This window comes from Dryas octopetala, chromosome 3 (genome assembly GCF_963921425.1).
Source record: "Dryas octopetala chromosome 3, drDryOcto1.1, whole genome shotgun sequence".
NCBI classification, from domain to species: Eukaryota; Viridiplantae; Streptophyta; class Magnoliopsida; order Rosales; family Rosaceae; genus Dryas; species Dryas octopetala.
Window position 1 is genome coordinate 26,632,947 of NC_141368.1, and position 20,962 is coordinate 26,653,908.

The window sequence follows — 20,962 nt, forward strand, 5'->3', positions numbered from 1 at the left end:
TATCTGCAAGTTAAGGAAAACATAAATACACATGAATGTCACTCCTAATATCCATTAGTTCATTTTGTAAAAGAAATCATGTAATCAATAGATTTAACCATCAATACAATGATAATGCAGACTAATATGTATACCATAATTTGAATATGAATTTTGACATTAACCTATAGATTTTACTGGTTGTCCTTCTTTTTTTAGTATGATGGTGGGCCTAAGCCCATAAATTAAATATAAACATGAACAATCCAAGCTCTACAAAACTGATGGATGTACATGACTCTAGAAACCTGATGTAATTTCCAAATGAATAGATGAGGCCACTACCTCTTGAGTAGTTGTCATATGTTTTAGGCAGCATAAAAAAAGGTAGCATAAAGAAAGTGCTTTGTGTTATATTACATAAAAAATGCAGCATAAAGGTGCAAATGAGTGTTGACTCTTTCAATTAGTAGTCATATATTGCAAGGAATAGTGCTTTGTGTTATATATTGCAGGGAGTAGTGCTTTGTGTTAAGAAAATATATATGATCCAATATGCAATGGCAAAACAAAGAATTAAGATACCAACTCCAACCATGGTAGTGACATGTGAAAATAAACTATTGAATTCAATGCATAGATCCATATAAATAATACCCACCAACCAATTGTATCAAAGCTGCCATAACTTATTGCAATGCAACAAAAATAAAACCCTAAAATTCAATATTGGGGGACTACATGAAAAATCCATAATTATCCAGACATACTGGGACCACAAGTGAAAAAACAAAGGAAAAAGTATAGATCACAGTACTAAACAAGAGAATAAACTATAGATCTTGGATCAAACATTAACCATACAATGGTTGCAGGCTTATATCAGTCCTTCTTCGAAAATTCATCGTAGTTTTGTTGAAATTTCAGCCTCCAAGTGTCACAATAGCATCGATCTCACACCTTGAACTCACACCTTCTCACTTACCAAACATGAATTAATCTTAACTTTTCTCTGCAAGATTCCTCATGTTTTCTTTGAGAACCCTATACCTACTTTCTGCAAGATTCCATATGTTTTCTATCTTCAATACTTTATGCAGGGAGTGGAAGGACATAGGGAACTAGGCGGAAGGGGGTTTGAATGGAAGAAATCACCCTTGGGGATGTGGTCACATGTTTCGCACATGGCTGTTTCTGTTAGCTTTGTGGATGGAAGCTAACAGATTTCCTCAATTGACAAAAGTTGGATAATTCATGGGCATTTTTGTCACATTTTGAAATTTGTGGACCAACTTGAGAAATCCCTCAAAGTTCGTGAACCAAAAATGTATTTAACCCTAATAATAATAAACTTAAAATCTCTATCTATGCTGCTGTGATCAATGTTGGGATTGGATGATAATTCAATCTCTGTGGTGATAGATGATCAATGTAGATTTATTGGTATCTTCAATTTGGCTGACTCGTTTTGTCAAGATGCCCATTCAAACTAACCTATGTTTCTAAAATGCAGCTGAAATAATGATTTTCATATCCTTTTCTTGACGATCATATGTGACCGTCTCACAATGTGTATGTGGAACTCACTTTTATATGACCATACCCACAAGCATGTTATGAGAAGGTCCATATGTAATGGTCACATAAATATTCCTCATTTCTTCTAATGTATAAGGTGCTCATAAGCATATGTATTTTCATACAAATCAGAAACGGTTAAAAACCCTTATAAAACCTAATCAAAAAAGACAGATCCAAAAAGGAACAATAACCCATATTTGCTTTCATTCTGCAAAGAGGAAGCATGATACAATATAATCGAGAAACTAATGTGTAAGAGTAATTTCCTTGAAATATTTTTGAACTAATTGAATTATACAGGTGGAGGTGGCAAGTCTAGTAGAAGCCAAAATCCAACACAGTCATCCGAATCCAAGTCATCCTGGATGGCAAGAAAATGCAAGCCTCCAGAAGCCTTCTTTGCTGATTCCCAAGCCTCGGCTTCATTTGTTGTTATAGAATTTTTATTATAGGTAGCGTAAATATATCGGCCAGAAATTCCAACAGAGAGAATCAAGCAAGCCCGTGCGAAATCGACTTCAATTGAGCAAACTTCCAACCCATTCATCCAAGCTACATAAGCATATCAAAAGATGTGGTTATGCTCATTTATGGTTAGAGGAACATCAAAAAATTGTATAAGAAAGAATAGGAAGGAGAGTACATTCAAGGAAACAAGAGTATTCTAACATCTTTATGATGTCAAATAAAAACTTTGGAAATAAAGGTTTTACACTATGGTCTTTAAAAGATGCGGTAAGTGAGTTTATTTGTTCAAGATATAGCAAAACTTTCAGACTTGTAGCGAAGAGATCAATCAGATCACTGCAGTAGTTTTTCATCTCACATTTTGTTAATATTTGGCTGAAAATTTAACCATGATAACAATCCTATTCCATGATTGTAATATGCAGTTATGTTTGCCTTTTCGAATAAAAGAACTAGCTCCTTTTTGGGATACATGAGGTCAATAAGAATGAGGATTATATGTCCTGGCATTGCTTCCCATCCTTTTTGAATTACATTTACAACAAAGATGATAATTCAGCATGAAAATTATTATCAGGCTTGTCACTCAATCCAACCATAATCTGTCCAAGAGAAGTATACACTTTGGTTGTCTTATCCAACAATTCATATAACACATATGTCAATCCAACTCATTTGTCCAGGTTATAAGCCAACTGCAGCATGTAAAAATTAACTGATGGTAGACTCATTAGAAAGATCATTTGACAAGTATCTATGGCTCTTGTAACATATCTGTCAGGACTCAAATGAGTTTTTGATTTAATGGACTTCAAACATCATTTGACAAGTCTTTAGAACTTTTAATGTACCACGCTTCTTTTGGACTGATCGAAAACTTCTATACCATGTCATCCTTTTTAAAAACACCTCACAATATTACAAACCAAATTTCTCAAGACCAGTCTGAGGTTGTCTAGAAAGAGAATCACTTTATATATATATATATATATATATTTGCTGTGTACAAAGTGAATAATCATAATAAGCAACAAATAATATTAAGGGATTAATGCCATTTTGCTCCCCCGACTATAACACTTGTATCAGTTTGCTCCCCAGACTTCTAATTTGGAAAATTAAGGACTCTGACTTTTTCAATTTTGCCAATTGAGGTTTTTTTGTCACTTTACACATTTTTTATCCAAATCTTTGAGGGCAAAATGGTCCCTTCCAATTAGATCTTATCATTTTTTTCTCATGCATAATTTTTCCTCTTTTATTTGTTGCTAAATTTTGCTTGATAAATTGACGGAATATCCTAAATTGGCTAAATTGACAAAGTCAAGGTCCTTATTTTTCTAAATTAATAGTCTGGGGAGCAAACTGATACAAGTGTCATAGTCTGGGGAGCAAAATGGCATTAATCCCTAATATTAATGATATAAAAAGACCGGATGATGATGTTTGAGAGAAAATATACCTGCTAGAGGCTTAGCACGTGAAGATGCAACAGCCAACCCTGGAATCAATGTCTCGTCATCAATTTCGATCCCCAATAAATCCAAATCTAGACTTGCACCAAACACGAGGTTTGAGTCTAAGGTTGAGATTTCCTCTTGAACAGCTAAAATAAATTATAATTAGCATAGGAACAGGAAATTTTTAAAAGAAATATTAGATGTATAGGGCAGGTGAGAAAGGGACTTGTTATATTTGTCAAACATCATCATAAGAAAGTGCCTTACCTGAAAAGGGTAATTGGACAAAGGCCCATTTCTCCCCAAAAAGATTTTCTGGAAGTTCCATGGGGAAAGGGTTATCTAATGCAAGGAGTGGCTTAGATCCTTTCTGGAAGCCAGGATGGCGTGTGTATACAGTCTCATAGCGTTCTTCCAACCATAAAAGCAGTGATAGACACTGAAAAAAGTAAAGTTTTAACAAAATAAGTGAAATTTGAAGAAAGCTTCATTAGTATAATCATGTCCAGTGTTTCAAAGACATGCAACTTCTGCATTGTTGGAGTGTCTCAATAAATTGACTCTTACATACAGTTCATTGTAATTTGTAGTGTCTGGTAACATAGGCCCAAAAAATGGGAGAAAAATCACGGGGGTCTGGTAATCTGTGCTTCATCAACTACTTGGGTTTGATGAAAAGTATCCTTTTGTGCTGTTCACTAAGGTCTTGTTTGATGCATAGGATTGGATTGGATAGGTTAAATGGCTAGATTCATGTGTATTCAATGAAAAAGCTTCTAACTTGAAGGAAGAAGATGGATTAGTCATAAGGGGAAACTTATCCCTTCCGATTCCCACAAAACTGGTGGGATTAGAGGAGGTAAGTTTCCCCTATGGCTAGTCCATCTCTTCCTTCAAGTTGGAAGACACCCTCCACCTTCATACAATTAAAAATTTCAGTTTTAGAGTGTACAAAAAGCAACAGAAAATAATCTGTTCGAAGTTTTGAAGATTTATGGAATAAGACTCTGTTAAACACTAATCCACAGATTAAATTCATGCAAACCTTCTATCCTTATCTACTGGTAATGATAATAAGTGTATTTGAACATTTCAAAAAAAAAAAAAAAAAAGGAAATAAAAACACCTTCCACTCTGAAATGACCCTTTAAATTCTCTAGGCAATTAGCTGAACTTTCTTAAGTTACTTGATTAGTAAAAATGACTTCAGAATTTGTTATGTGATTTACAGAATGCCTCTTGGGACATGCAATTCATTCAACCAGTTTCATACTGAATGGAATTAACATAACATAAAGTGATAAGCAAATTAAACTTACTTACCCGTTTACTGGGAATAGGTTTTATACCAAGCTCGTTACACGCTTTTGTTATAATTGTCTGCATCTGTGACCTATAATCCATTGAACAAAATCAATCATACAAATTGTACCATTCTCAATGACTGAATGCCATGCTTGTAGGTATGCATAGTCCACAAACGTACAGAATACATTCGACATTTTTGGATTCACACACACACACACAAAGAAACAAACACCTGCATGACCAATTGTAATGACAAATATACCTGAAGTAGCGGATTTTATCCGGTAGAGGGACACCTAATTCTTCGCTAATGGAGACGATAGCATCTTTCAAAGTAATGCTGTTGATGACATTGTTAGGAAAGTACTTTGTATGCTGTAGAGAAAGAGATTCATCACAAACTACAAGCTCCCACACCTTCTTTCCCCTGATATCCAAAATGGGTCTGGAGCAAAAATCCAGTTCCCACTCCGAAATGCTCTCCGGGTCGGTTTCCGGGTCAAGATAGCTCATTTCAGCAGTTGGGTCAACCTCTTCTTCATCAATTTCTTCCTCCACATCTTCTGTTGAGACTGAGCTTTCTGAAACGGAATTTGATCGAAAATAGTGCAGTTTTGGTCGAGTTTTTGAAAGATTGGTGGAGAAAGTACACGGTATTTTGATGGGTTTAGTATAAGAGATGAACTTGGAGACGGGTTTGTGAGATTGGACCGTTGGGGTTCTGATTCTGGTGGTGTTGAAGCTGAAGCTCGCCATGGAAGTACTTGATAGAGTTTGCAAGATGACTGTTATTGGCAGTTATCCACCACATATATTTGTTCATGATAATGGGCCCTTGAATGGAGCTACCTGGCGGTATGGGCCCCAAGCCCATTTAAACGTTACCATTATGTATTGTTTTGGGACACCATCCTAAATAGGGCTTGGTTTTTATACCGAAAAACCGAAAATTACCGACAACCGACCGACTATTATACTGAAAAATACCGAACTAGCCAGTTACCGATACCGATATTCGGTATTCATACTGATACCGATGATTTCGGTAACGGTATTGGTTTACAAAACTCGATACCGACGGTATACCGATACCGACCGTATATTGAAAAAATATAATTAAAATAATTCATTTTTATACATTTTTATACTATATCGATATACCCTAAATAAAAAATACTAAAATACTAAATACCTTTCTATATAATTTCTAATTTTATATAATACATTTCTAATTTTCTATAATTTATATAAAACATATATAAATTTATAAACCCTATAACTTATTAACTTATATGTTTTTTAATTTATATAATACATTTTTATATAAAAAATAATTAAAAATATCCTAAACCCTAATATTTTACTAAATTATAAACCCTATATAGTATATGTATATGATATCTCATACTAAATTACTAATTTCTATACGGCTATACCCTAATAGTCTAATACTATAAATTTATACTTCATTGATTCATAGTTGGTAACTTAGAGTTTGGTATATAATATATAGTATAATACTATAATATGGTATAATATGGTATAGTATAGTATAATATGATAATATTAATAATTTAATTAGTATATTGTATAATATGATATAATATAGTAAAATATGGTATAATATATTAATATCAATATGGACTATGGAGTTATGGACTATTTATGATTTATGTAATTACCTCAATCATAAATGTATAATATGGTATAATATATTATTATTAGTATATGGTATTAGTCATTTAGCCTAACGCCCTATTAGGTAATATACTAATGTAGTATTCTAATATACTAATAATGTAATATAGTAAATAGTAAATAGTAAATAATATATAGTTATATAACTTATATTATATACTATATACTAAATAGTATATAGTATTTACTAATATACTATAAAAGTATAAAGTAGTAAAGTAATATAGACTATATAGTATTAACTATTAAGTATATACTATATACATTAATACATTATAGAAGTATAGAGTATAGGCTATACTGCTATAGTGCTATACCCTAAGGTTTAGGATATAATTAATGATATAAATTAAAAAACATATAAACTATTAAGTATTAACTATATACTATAAAAATTTAAAAAACATATAAATTATAGGGTTTAGTATTTATAAGTTATAAGTTATAAATTTATAGTATAAAAACACTAACAAATGTTAGCTATAAAAACAAAAGATCGAAGATCGAACTTAAAAGAATCATAAGATTCTTTTTTTTTTTTTTTTCTGGTATAATGAATCATAAGATTATTTAGATTTGTCGTGAGATCATTTTTGGATTAAATAGATAAGTAATCTATGTAGATTTTATATCAAATAAAGATTAGTACTTTGAAATTAATCGATTAGTAAGTCAATAACTCTTTTTCTGAAACTTATAATTTTTCAATTTAATCTAATGCATTGCAAACATCTTCTTCATATATGTTGCAGGGTTGATACATTGTAGGGTTTTATTTTTATTATTTTGTCGTCCATAATTAATATTTGATCTTAGGACCCTCTCTTACAAAGAAAATATTAGATACTATTCATTAGACCAAATGACAATACTTGATACATTGTAGGGTTGGGTATGCGTAGGATTTTGAAGTAGCAGCTCCATTTACATGTTTATATATATTAATGTGATAAATAATTCAAGAGCTAAAAGTCCATCAAATCTTACCTTTATGAATAAATGAGTGGGAAATACTTGTTTTAAATTGTATGTATAATTTAAGTTTTCTAATAATCTGTTAGCAATTATTAAATCCGTATCATTGTTCTCTTAGCAACAGCTGTGCTCTCCTATATATCTGGACGTTGAAGATTTGATCTGATGGCTACAAAAGAATTGCATAAACCACTAACCAATTGGTGACACGTGTCCAATTTAGAAAAGAAATAAAAAGCATCCATATCTCTCTAAAACTAATATTTTAATAACATGCCAATTTAGGCATAAAACATTCCTCCAATGTAAGAACGCTCACACAGTCACACCCACTACATGATTTATCGCCAGTGGTATGCAAACACCACCAAGCGGTGTGTCCCGAAGTCTGTCTCTCTCTCACTCTCGAAGTCTCTCTCTCTCCTCCTTCTCGCGACACCCTCTCTCCTCAGTCCGGCGTGACGCCGGCGAGCTAGGCGGCGAGACCACCACCAAACTCTCCCTTTCTTCCTCCTCTCCCTCCCCATGGCCTTCTCTCTCCCAGATCTCTTATCTCTCTTCTCTCTCCTCCCTCCCCGATCACCTCTCTCTTCGATCTGCGCCCTCCGGCAATGGCTGGTGACGAGGCCGAGCTCATCATGCTCGACTACTGGCCTCCTCCTCCCCTCTCTCCGTTTGGTCTCCGCCCACTCGAAAGTTGCCGCCTCCCTTTGGTTTCAATTTCTGGGTTTTGCTGCAATGGGTTTGCCGAGTACCGTTCCGACACCGCCTAGCTCCGACCGATGCCGAATGCATCAGATTCCGACTACCGTCGGCACGGTATCGGGGTCCAAAATCCTCCCTCCGCTCATTCTCGGTCGGAAGTCGGTATGTGGGTTTCGGTACGGTTACCGTACCGTACCCACCCCTAATCCTAAAGCACCCAATATTTAATCAGTACACCCAGCATCTAATTTCATGTTTTTGTAATTAGTGCTAATGATACAACTAAAAATAAATAAATAAAGGTATGATCTCTATGGTCAACAGAGTCAACACCCCCATCTCATATGGTGTGAGAAAAGCTAATTTTAGAGTATATTTTATCATTTTTCGACATATTATTAACAACCGGTGTTTATGAGATTTAAACTCATGTCCTCTTTCTACAAATGAGAAATTGTATATCACCACTAATCTAAACTGATAATGTGTCCGATCTATTAGGATTTGGGTTTGATACTTGACTTTTAAAAAATATTTTTCTTCCAAATCCATCTTTTAAATAACTTAAATTTGCTTTTCATGGTTGCATGAGTGTGAAGTCTTTGCATGGTCAGCTACCAAAGTGTGAATATTAAATTTCAGAGCATTTAAGACCTGTTTGGGAGTGTTTATGAGGTAACACTTTTTCTCAATAGTAGTTAAAAACACATAAATTTTTCTTTTGATAAATTTTTTATTAAAAATTAAAGTGCTTCTTATAAATGTACTTTGAAAAGTTTTTTGAAAAAACACCTACATGAAACATTTTCTATAATTAAGAACACTTTTAATCATTTTTTCAAGTGTAAAACGTTTTTTACTATTTAAAAGCGTTTTTAAGCTTTTTAAATGCAAAAAGACCCTACAACCCTCTCTAAAATTAATTTGCAAATAGCATTGGTCTTTAATATTGGGCCTCTTCAACAGTCCATCTAATATTGGGCTTGTTTTCCATATACGCTCGACTCCAATAAATACCAACCTTCGCTCCGGGCCTACGGCCCTTGTCGTCTCCTCCAGGAATACCCTATCAGCCCTCCCGAGTTTATGGATAGGTTACCTCCTCCATACCTCAACCCCAGGGAGGAGGCTCTGACTCAGTGACTCAGTGACTCAGTGAGTGATCTGAAATTCTCTGATTCGAGCGAAAATGAAATTCGCTACGACAACATATACATATTCCTATTCCTCACTAACTTGTTCAGTTACTCCATATCATTCTTTTTTTCTTCAAAACCGTCGCAAATTGTCATTTAATATATTTCAGGGCACTTCTACAAATTCAACAGCATCCACATCCACTCACTCTCAAACCCATCAACGAAGCACGCCCGCCATGGTTTCTTCTCGCTCTCACGTCCATGCCCAGTACCTTCCTCCTTGGTTTAGGTTCTTATTATCATCTTTCTCTACTTTTTCAACTGATTTGCTTGCTCTGTGTTTTTTTATTATATATATATATATATATATATGTTCAGTTGGTAATTGATGATTCTGTGGACTTGGGTTGGTTTAATTTTGAATTTGCAGTGTTGCTCCTATGATGGAATGGACTGATAATCACTACAGGACTCTGGCGAGGCTCATATCAAAACATGCATGGCTCTGGACTGAGATGCTTGCTGCTGAAACAATTGTCTATCAAAAGGACAATCTGGTAACCCATTTATTCTGTTTTTTTCTCTTACAAGACAATGTAGCAACTCTAACTGCATTTTGTGTTCAACTTCAACTCGGCGGTAGGACCAGTAGGCTTGTTTTTTTATTTATTTATTTATTTTTTTATGTATAGCTTATGTAGTTCTCTTTGTACTTTTTTCTTCCAAGAAAAAATTACTACTAGAATTACATTTGGTAGCCTCAAATGAGACTTTGGAATTCATTTTGTATAAAAACAGTAAGAATTTTTAAGGGTCACCTCGGTAAAGCTTTGAAATAATATCAACCCAGAAAATTAATTTAAAAGGCCTTAGGGCTCTGATCCCAAGACACCTGATTCCATCCAACCAGATGAAATTTGAAGCTAATCTCTCCTCTATGGCGAAGGAACTCCCTTCAAAGTTGGTCTAACCACTTGGCTACTGACATTGGGATAGGGAAAACAGAGAGATTGGGTCAGAAGGATAGAAAGAGTTCTCCTAATTAGTGTGAGCCTACCGCCTCTTGAAAGGTAATTAGTGTCTGAAAAGGTTTTGATTGCGGTGGTTTGTTTTTTTAACAATTTCAGACAGAATGGGCAGACTAGAGACTTTGTGAGTTGAAGCTCCAAATTGGAGTTGACTAGGGCAGCATGATCCAAGTAGAATTTTTAAGATGTTTTCTCTAGGTATCATCTCTTATGGATTGGGATGTGGGCCAACCATTGTTTTATTTTCCAACACTCCCCCACACCATGTGGGTCTCTCTCTACCATCAGAGCCACAACATGTGGAATTCAACTTATATTGGGAGTAGACAATTGCAGTGATTCAAACTCAGGATCTTCTGCTCCGATACCATGATAAAGTTTGTTGGTTTACCACTATTCCCAAAAGTCTAAGCTGTTAGGATGTGGGCCAACTATTTTTTTGCATTCCATCAGACATTGTTATTCAAGTTTTTGTTTATCGGATCTGCTAGTATTGTTCAGTATAATGCTTATGTATTACTTTTACGCTATATATACTGCTTCTATTGAACCTTGTGTTAGTGTTTTTTTCCTTTTCAATTTAGTAAATGCCTTATCTTCTGAAGGTAGCAGACTGGAATGCTGATTAAACTGTACTTTTTTTTTTCTCAACTGCCATTAACAGTTACCATCATTTCTTGAAAAATTTGGTGCATTGGATTAATTCGGATGGAGACAACTGATAGCATGATTTTTTTTTTTTTTTTTTTTTGTATTTGTATTGCTCAGGACAGATTCTTGGAATTTTCTCCGGAACAACATCCTATTGTTCTTCAAATTGGTGGGAATAATTTGGAAAACCTGGCAAAAGCGACTCAGCTTGCTAATTCTTATAAATATGATGAGATCAATTTTAAGTTAGTACACTTGCTATTACCTATCTTTTTGTTCACTAAATCTTCTTCCTTTCTTTTTGTACTTTTTCCCTCACCACTTAACTGACCTATTGTTTACCAGTTGTGGATGTCCGAGTCCAAGAGTAGCTGGACATGGGTGTTTTGGTGCTCGTCTTATGCTTGATCCAAAGGTTTGATAAAATTGTGGATTATATTGCAGATTGCAACAAATATTTATGATATATATATTTTTTTTAATGTGCTCTGATAAAGACATTTGGTCTCTACAAGGAAAGTTTGTTGCTGAGGCTATGTCAGTGATTGCTGCGAACACAGATGTCCCTGTCAGTGTTAAGTGTCGAATTGGTGTTGATGATCATGATTCATATAATGAGCTTTGTAAGGTCCTTTTTTTCTGAATATTATTTGTCTATGTTGAAAACAAACTAGACAATATGTCTTTTTATGGACAATTCTTCTATATATATATATAAGATAGAAAAACTACCTTTCAAAAAAAAAAGAGAGAGAAAAACTAAACATTCGAATAGCCAGTAATAAACAGAGAACGAGTAGTTTATGTTATGTATGTGTATGTATATTCTGCTTGAATTTTGCATACCTTGATCGGCTATACCTTTCAAAATCTTGTGGTTGTTTGTTGCTTTAAGTTTTTGTCCTTATGCCATTGAAATATAAAGGCATTCAATTATACAAAATCTGTACATTATTACAAGGTTAAACTCCTCACAGTCTTGTGATTGTTCTACACAAACTCCAAATGATCACTGAGTTAAAGGAAAATAAGAAGAAATAAATTTTAGACATGGTTTGCAGGACAAAGCTGCCACATGAAAGAATACTGAAAAAAGAAATTAAAACAATCAAATATAGGTGGATGATTAGAAAATTGTAAAGGAAAATAATAGAACTAACAGTTGAAAGGTAATCTAAAAGCTATATTAATTTTCTTATATAAGAAAATGCATTTTATTACTATTTGTGACCTATTTGTGACCACTCTGTGATGCCTACTATATTTCTAAACAGAATCAGGAAAGAAAATGTTGCTTCTGTTAAAAGTTAAGAACCACATATTGCAATATTTTGTTGCCTACACTTCTTTCCACACTAATTTGTTTATATGCTTACTCAATGTGATTAGTGAGAAGTTATGCATATGATAAACTAGAACGTTTATTTATTGATTTAATGCTTATAGCTGCTAAATCTTATTCCATATTTTATGTTCCTCTCCATGAGGTGGCTATGGAGAGGAATCAGGAAAGAGAATGTTGCTTTCTGGTAAAAGTTAAGAACCACATATTCCAATATTTTGTTGCCTACACTTCTTTCCACACTAATTTGTTTTATATGCTTACTGAATGCGGTTAGTGAGATGTTATGCAGATGATAATTAGAACATTTATTTATTGGTTTAATGCTTATAGCTGTGTAAATCTTATTCCATATTTTATTTTCCTCTCCATGAGGTGGCTATGGCCTCCATCTGTGAAGCCAAAACCTCTTTGCTACCAGCTAATCTGCACTGCTGTTGCTTATCTGGATTTGAAAGGAGTCTACCTATGGTTATGTTGATTGTTATAGTTGCATCCTCACTTTATTGTCCCATCACCTGTCTCCTTTTCAGGTGATTTTATATACAAGGTTTCTTCTCAATCACCAACTAGGCATTTCGTAATACATTCACGGAAGGCTCTACTCAATGGAATTAGCCCTGCTGAAAATCGAAGTATTCCACCTCTTAAGTATGTACTGTGTAATGTTCTGTATTGTGAACTTATATTTAAATCAACTGATGTAGGGTTATTAAAGTGATTTTTTATTGGTATCAACTTAACTCAATACTGCTATCCTAAAAATTCTTAGATTAATAAATGTAAACAACTTTCTCACAACTAATATGATGCTTATTATTGTTGACCGCATTTCACCTTATTTGCAGATACGAGTACTTTTATGGCCTTTTGCGTGACTTTCCGGACTTAAGATTTACAATAAATGGGGGCATAAACACCGTTGATGTGGTGAGCCTTGTCAAAATAACTGTTATTTTGTCCTAAAGAAGGATATGAAATTTTGCCAGCTACTTTTTTGTTCAATACTTACTGGTTTTTGTTTTTCCATAAAATTTTCCCTCAAGTTAAATTGTAAATAACATTTGTGGTAACATTTCCTTGTTGTTGAGAAAGGTTAGTCTAAAATTGTATTTTCTGAACTGTTTTTCGTTGTAATCAGTCAATACAGCGTTTGTTAAATTTAGAAGTTCTTGTCTCTTTGTTTATAGAAACAGAAACCTTTCATTAAACAAATGAAAAAGTACAAATCAGTGGACAAGGGGTCCACCAAAATACAAAAAGAAAACTACAACAACTAGGAGCTTTCAACAAAAGTATAACAGCTGCAAGAAAACAACCCCTTAACAATAATCCCCTCAGCTACATACACTATAACACTGCTGCTCCCTAATCTGAGAATATAACAGAAAAATAAGACTAAATTCTGAAGAACAGATGTCCATAAAGACACCCAAAATCGAACCCTTTCTCATAGCCCTTTAGAATCCTCAAAGACCCCTCTATTCCTTTCCATCCAAATAACCCAAAAATTGTAATCATAGCACATCTACCCAAAACCACATCCCTATTCTTGCCTCTGAAAAATTTAAGGGGCTGTTTGGTAACGTTTTCAAATACCATTTTTCATTTTACAAAACAATGAACACACAGAATTCACGTTTGGTGAGCTCACTTGCGAAAACACGGAATACAATATTTGGAAAACAAATTCAAAAGTGTATGTTAAGTTTGAAAACATCGTAAAGACGTTCTCATTGTTTTCAGGAAACGCGGGATACAAAATTAAAACACGGAAAATCCCTTGCTTTATTTTTTCCTGCCGCTCGCTCTCTTCTTCGAGTTCTCTTGTTCTAGTTCATCTGCAAAAATTCATATGGCCGTAAATTACAGAACAACACCATGGTTATCCACCTCCTCTTTCGTCTTCTTCAAACCCAACCATAAACACCAACCCACAAAGAAACACAACTCTTTCTCACCTTCAATTAATTTTCTCTCCGCCAGCCAACTCACATCCCCGGCCAAACCCACATCTCCTTTCTTTCTCTCTGTGTGTTAGTTTTGATGGGCTCTATTCATGGAATCTTTGAGGTCTTTGTTTGGTATCGGTGGTATTGGCTGGAAGATGATGAGTTTGACCTTGTTGATGGGTCTAATTGATGCTTTCTAGTTTGGGTCTCTTTTCAAGATTCTGAAGCATTGATGGGCACTAGACAGAGTTTCTAGGGTCTTCTGGTTTATTGTAGACTAATTGAGTTTTTTTGGTTTTTTGTATTTGCTTAGAGGGACTAGTTTTTTATATCTACTAATAAAATAAAAGTTTTAGTTAAAAAAATCATTGAAATTTCATTTTTACATATAGAAGATGATGAAAATATAACTCAATCTCTTTGATTTTGGTCACTCGTTTGATAAAAATAATATGCCAACTCATTAATAAATTTATTAGTAGATTATATGTAACATGCTAGATTGAAAATTATATGTAGCATTTCATTAAGAATATTTTTTAGGCTTATGCTACGGGATGCATTCTACTATTTTTATTTTCAGAAAATCGTTTTTAGGCTTATGCTACCAGACACATTCTCAAATCTTAAAAATGCAAAATTTAATTTCTCATATTCATTTTGCAAAACAATTTTTAGAAAATAATTTTGTTAAACGTTACTAGACGGGCCCTAATCTTTTCACTTAAAAAGAGTTGCAGGAAGTGGGAATAACTCAGTTTAATTCGCCTCCTTGAATTTAGAAGTTACTATTTTGATGCCTAGAAGTAACAAGTTTATGCATGTTGTCATTTTGTGCTTTTATAAACTGAGTAGTTGTTTAACATCTCATCCTGGTTTCTAACATGATTTGGGAGTGCATGTTGATAATAATACAACAAAGCTGTAGGCAATTTTATTTTTTTGATTTCTACTATAATTGTTACATTAAATTTATGATGATTCCATTCACCTATTTTTTTCACGTCTTTTTCATTTCAGGTCAATGCAGCTAGAAGGGCAGGAGCTCATGGTGTAATGGTTGGACGTGCTGCATTTCAGAAGTATGTAATATCCGTGATTTGGTTTTTTTTTTTTTCCTTTTCAGTATGCTCATTATTGGAAGACTTTTTAAGTTGGTTACATTTTTTTTCAAGTCTTGGTCTTATCCTCCCTGTAATTATTTTATATCTGTTTTTGTTTCATTTGTGTCTGGGTTTCCTATAAACAAAAAATAAATAAAAAAATAAAAGAAATAGAAGAACCAAAAGAACCTCGTGCATGCAAACGAGGGATTAAGTAGAAGATGTAAAACTTGAAGTAATGAGAATATTATGAGATCATGGTAACCGATTTCTATGAAATTTGAGCATGGAGTGCTGCAGTTGGGGAGAATGAAACCTCTTCAGTTTAGCTCTTTTGCTTTAAGAGAGTCCTATCCAAGATGGGAAAGCAGTATTTTTTCTTTTCTTTCCACACTATATCGAGCTCTTACAGCTAACATCTTGCCTCACATGTAGGTCTGTCCACTACCCTTGAACCAAATGTGAGTCTTGCATTTTCCAATCAGGAAAATTACTGGAAAACAAAAGATCAAGACTTGAATGAAGACTAACTGACAACTAGGCTGTAATAATTATACTATATCGAATAACTGGTTGCCCAAAACCTAATGTATTTTAAGATATATATAAGTACATCATTGAAAAGGTTGCTGTTTCATATAAATTTAGCCTTAGAATTGCTTCCCTTTGAGTTTTGGTTTTTTTTTTTTTTTTTTAATTGAGATTTCTGATAATCCTCTCAATTCTAATGCTAATTGGTCACTCAATAAGTTGACTGACAACCTTTTGTACATTTTCTACAGCCCATGGCATACTTTAGGACATGTTGATACTGCTATTTATGGTGCACCAAGCAGTGGTGTAACACGGCGTCAGGTTCAGTTGCAAACTTCGCTTATACGTGAAATTTCCTTTAAAATAATGGTTTCCTGACAGTTCAAAGTTTTCTTTTCTTTTTTCACTTTTAGATACTTGAGAAGTTTCAAGTTTATGGAGATTCTGTTTTGGGAAAATATGGACGCAAACCAAATGTTCGAGATGTGGCAAGGGTTAGTAATAGCTAGTAGTTTAGCTCAATTAGTACTTTCCCATTTTTTCACTATATACTGTCCACTGTCGTCCTCATTATATTTTGTACTGTACTGTCTGGAAAATTTGCCACATGCCCTTACATTTTACAAGTCATAAAATAATGGATAAAGAATGCCAACAACTGTTTCTGCATACTTTAAAATATTGACCTTGCAATATTATGTTATTATTGGCCTTAATAAAAGATGAATGGAAAACTTGGGAAGCTGTCATCTGACTTTTGGTTGGCATTTTGCACTCAGAGCATGGGTTTCTTCTGTCTTGTCATGTGTCTAACATCACAACAATATATCACCATTGGTCTCTGAAGGCTATGTTGCATTGAGCCTGTTACAAGGGCCAGGGTTATATGTATTTTGACATATATTGCTTAGCTATCGTTCTATATACTGAATTTTGGTTTGTAGCTATCGTTCTCTGTTGGTGCTACAGTGACTCAAACCGACTTCTTGAATGCTAGTCATTACCTTATGGGTCTAACACTGGGATATGGGAGTGTGTATATGTTTAAGAGCGTAAAGAAGTTGTTGCAAAGATAGCCCCAAATATTTTTGCTTTGTGGACACAATTTGTGAAATTCCATATTATCTGATGTCTCTATCCTCCGCTCTTTTACCACTTTTTTTTTTCGTTGACCGGGATACAATATCTTAATCTGGCCTTCTATAGACCTAAGTTTTCCCCTTCCACAATGTTTTTTGGTGTAATTACATTACCATCTTTTTATTCTGCTGCAGCCTTTGCTTGGTCTTTTCTATGCGGAACCTGGGAATGGTCTGTGGAAGCGCAAAGCTGACGCTGCTTTCCTGCATTGCACGGTACTATTATTAAACACCTTTTTTGTTCCATGTTTACAATTTAATGCAGGGGAGGTTTATGAAACACAGGACCTTGAAAATTCTATCACCAAGCAAAACCCAATATTTCTTTTAACATACTTAGTTTTCACTTTTCTCCCCATGTAAACTATCAGCCATGTTTATTACTGGTAAACACAACAATCATTTTCAATATTTGCCCTCCAGTTTCCTCCCTTAAATGTGTACTATCAATCATGCTTATCAGCTTGAGTTGTTTCTAAAGTTCATGTGAATCAGAAAAACAGCACATTTTTAGTCTGAAAATATGTAGGCAGCCAATATTATCAGAACGGGGACTAGATCCATATTTATTGAGAGTTGTGAGTGGCATGAGTTTGTGAAGGAAACAATGACTCCCCATAAACATGGTATTGCATGCCATTATGTTGCATTATGTGAGAAGGAAATATCATTGGTTTCTGCATTAGACATTTTTTTTTTTGACCAGCTGCATTAGACATTTTAAACTAAAAGAAATCTTTTTGGTGGAACAGTCATGTTATACTGTGGTGTACATGATACATATGTCAAACTGAATATCTGCTGGATAAACAGCCAACCTTTCTCCTGACCCTTCTAGCTATTAGCAATGCCGCATCATTGGCAGCCATGTACACTGATGAAGTGTTCAAGAAGTTTTGAAAGAGATCTCCAACTTGAACTTTAAAATGATGTTGCTGTTTTGGTATGTAAGTTATACTATGAGTGTATAATCAATAAAATTGGAGCACATATGAATTGTCATCTAGTAAAGAATATATTGATTTTTGCCAATGAAGATTTACTTTCAACTTGCTCATGTTCAATTAAACAACCAATATTGTGTGTACTTTCTAGGCATATAATCTAGCTTGGGATGCAACTGTATCATTGTTGGAAAGGGGCAGTATATAGAATATTTTTCTTACTATAACATGACACATAGGATGAAGGTTATGAGATGAAAGGATAATCCTACAAAAAATTTAGTTGTCTTGATGCTTACCTTAATTGCATTTATTACAGTCATTCATTCTTTTTCGGTAATTTTTTTTTTTTTTACTATGATCTTCCAAGGACTTCTCTTATTTCTCTTTATTCCTAAAGTTTCTGAGATGGCTCTTGAACCTTGCAGACTATGAAATCATTTTTTGATGAAACGCTTGTAGCAATTCCCGACTCTGTCTTGGATTCACCTGTTCCGGAGCTACCATCTGGTGGTAAAGATCCTTTTGCCAATATACATAGTTTGCTGCCTCCACCGTATGAATCAAGGGAACAAGAACTACAATATGCTTAGTCTGTATGACTGTATCCTATGCAAATTGTATTCTTTAGTGGCAATATCTTAATTTCAAGTTTAAGCTTATTCTTTACATCTTTGGAATGTAACCTCATTGATCCCATGTGACAATACGTACTCAAATATGTCAGTGCATAGTCAAAAGTATATTGTTTTGGACGGCAGTCACAGTCTATCTTGAAATCCTTTGGGATGGTGACTAACAATTTGTATTTTGAGTACCACAGATCTTCTATACTAAGAACCTCCCTGACTTTACCAATCTATTACACTGCTTTTTAAATAATAACACTGTTACGATTATGGGATATTTTTGTTATCACTGAACAAGGGATTTTGGTTTGAGCCCTCGGCATTGTCATTTCTCTCTTGGGATATACCCTTTAATTGTTATTGTTATGATAAAAAATACACTATAGCTCTTGGTTATACCTTTATTGGTATTGTTATGATAAAAAATACACTATAGCTCTTGGTTATACCTTTATTGGGGATCTCTCTCTTTTTCATTTTCTTTTTGTCTTTAAGGCACGTCTACTTACCCGTAATTGGAATTGGCATATATTAGAATTGGAGTGAGGATGAATCGGAGTGAAGAGTAATCGGAGCAGGAATCAGAGTCAGATATTCTCATTAACATGTTTATTAACTGTCTGGAATCGAAATAAAAAACAACATGATTTTCATACACATGTTTACTTATTTTCAGGAATCAGAATCAAAATTAGTTTGATTACTAAAAGCCTTTATACAAAATTAAACATGTTTAATGATACTCATAATCTTTAAAATGCCTAAAAGTAAAGTTTACGTCAAATATTTTTCATACTTTTATTTATGGTGAAGAAAAAAATTTAAATTATCCCCTCAATTCCCTTTCATTTATGGCGAAGAATAAAAATTAAAATTATCTTAAATTTATTTTACATACTTTTATTTATAGTGAAGAAAAAAAATTAAAATGATTTATGGTTGAGGGCAATTTTGTATTTTTAAAAAAGGGTGAGGGTAGTTTTGGCTTGAAAAATTCTATTCTGATTCCCTTTTATCTATTCCGAACCCCCTTCTATGGAGTTCAATTCCTCCAAGAGAAGAAATTCAATACCTTATTTCATATGGGCCCTACACTCTTTTTCATTCTAATATGTATAAGGAAACAAGTGAATCAGAATAAGAATGACTCCCAAATGTAAGTAAACACATGAATGTGAATCACTCTCATTCTTTCCATTCCTATTGCAAATAAGTGAACATGCCCTTAATGGTCTAAGGCTCTTTTTAGTTTACTAAGTGTTGAAATGAGAAATTATGACTGGAATGGTGGGGTGTCTCAAAAGATATTTACACTTACACCTCCTGAGGTTTATCGTCTTTTCACATATACCCCTTGAGGTTTCAAAAATTACACATACACTCCTTAAGGTTTCAAAACTGTTGCATATAACTTCCTACACTGAGACGAAAAATGATGAGAATGTATGCAAAAATGTATGCTAAAGGGGGTGAATGGCCTAATAAGATTACTTAAAGTGTAAGGTCCAACTTCAATACAAATATCTTCTTTGTTTATTTATTGTTTTCTCTTGCAAGGGGTTATATGCAACATTTTTGAAACAACAGGAGGTGTATATGTAATTTTTGAAACCCCAGGGGGTGTAAGTGAAAAAACGATAAACCTCAAGGGGTGTAAGTGTAATTAACTCATCTAAAAATCATATAAAGAAATATAAGATGTTAATTCTCATTGGAGACTATGCTGACCTGAGAGGCCTTTTAACTCTTTAATGTCAAAATGGTATAGCACTTAAGCTACCAAATTTTGTTGGACATTTTACAATTAATCCAAGCCATTTAATGTATGTAGAAGCAAGGAGGAAATTTTTGCCGAAAATTTTGTTTTTTGGGGAAGGGGAAATTTTATCACGATACCAAACTATTTTCGTCAAGATTTCAGAAATATCGGCGAAAATATCAGCTTGGGGGTGAGATTTATGGGTTTTAGTGGATTTCGACAACATGGGGCGAGATGAGGCGGCGAAATCATGGGGGAAAGAGAACAACAAGAGAAAGAAAGAGAGAGAGATGAGGTCTGGTGTGTGGCAGCTGGAAGAGAGAATGAAATATAAATTCTGGGTTTGGGTTTCTTTTATACTAAACCCTAGTCGATGAAAAGACTAAATACCCCTCAATCTTCGTTTGTCCGTAACTCTCAAACCGTAATTCCAAAACACTTTCCGTTTGCGCTTACGCGCTCGTTGACCCGAGACTTTTTCAACAAGACTAAAATCAAAACTGTGCCTTTCTTAATTTTTATTGTTCCTCGATGGCTCGCCGAAACCACTTAAAATTCAAATAACTCA

At 34.1% G+C, this 20,962-nt stretch overlaps 2 protein-coding genes across 3 annotated transcripts; one reads left to right on the forward strand and one right to left on the reverse strand.

The window, feature by feature from the left end:
* Positions 1 to 1,736: 1,736 nt before the first annotated feature.
* ATAB2 (RNA binding protein) lies at positions 1,737 to 5,571 on the reverse strand. Its single transcript, XM_086236437.1, has 5 exons — positions 5,059 to 5,571; positions 4,812 to 4,881; positions 3,756 to 3,927; positions 3,491 to 3,634; positions 1,737 to 2,112 (listed from the first exon to the last, which is right to left on the reverse strand). The coding sequence occupies exons 1-5, from the start codon at positions 5,550 to 5,552 to the stop codon at positions 1,853 to 1,855; spliced, it is 1,140 nt and encodes a 379-aa protein (XP_086092563.1). The 5' UTR covers positions 5,553 to 5,571; the 3' UTR covers positions 1,737 to 1,852.
* A 3,661-nt stretch (positions 5,572 to 9,232) lies between these two features.
* LOC147292129 (uncharacterized) lies at positions 9,233 to 18,868 on the forward strand. 2 transcript variants are annotated; one of them, XM_086236630.1, is made up of 13 exons: positions 9,233 to 9,329; positions 9,481 to 9,602; positions 9,744 to 9,870; positions 11,110 to 11,237; positions 11,338 to 11,407; positions 11,513 to 11,615; positions 12,868 to 12,985; positions 13,183 to 13,264; positions 15,307 to 15,368; positions 16,172 to 16,244; positions 16,337 to 16,417; positions 17,198 to 17,278; positions 18,435 to 18,868. In XM_086236630.1, the coding sequence occupies exons 2-13, from the start codon at positions 9,550 to 9,552 to the stop codon at positions 18,597 to 18,599; spliced, it is 1,143 nt and encodes a 380-aa protein (XP_086092756.1). In that variant the 5' UTR covers positions 9,233 to 9,329; positions 9,481 to 9,549; the 3' UTR covers positions 18,600 to 18,868. The 2 variants fall into 2 exon arrangements, with proteins under 2 accessions (XP_086092756.1, XP_086092755.1); XM_086236629.1 differs by having other exon boundaries at positions 9,244 to 9,602.
* The last annotated feature ends 2,094 nt before the right edge of the window (positions 18,869 to 20,962 follow it).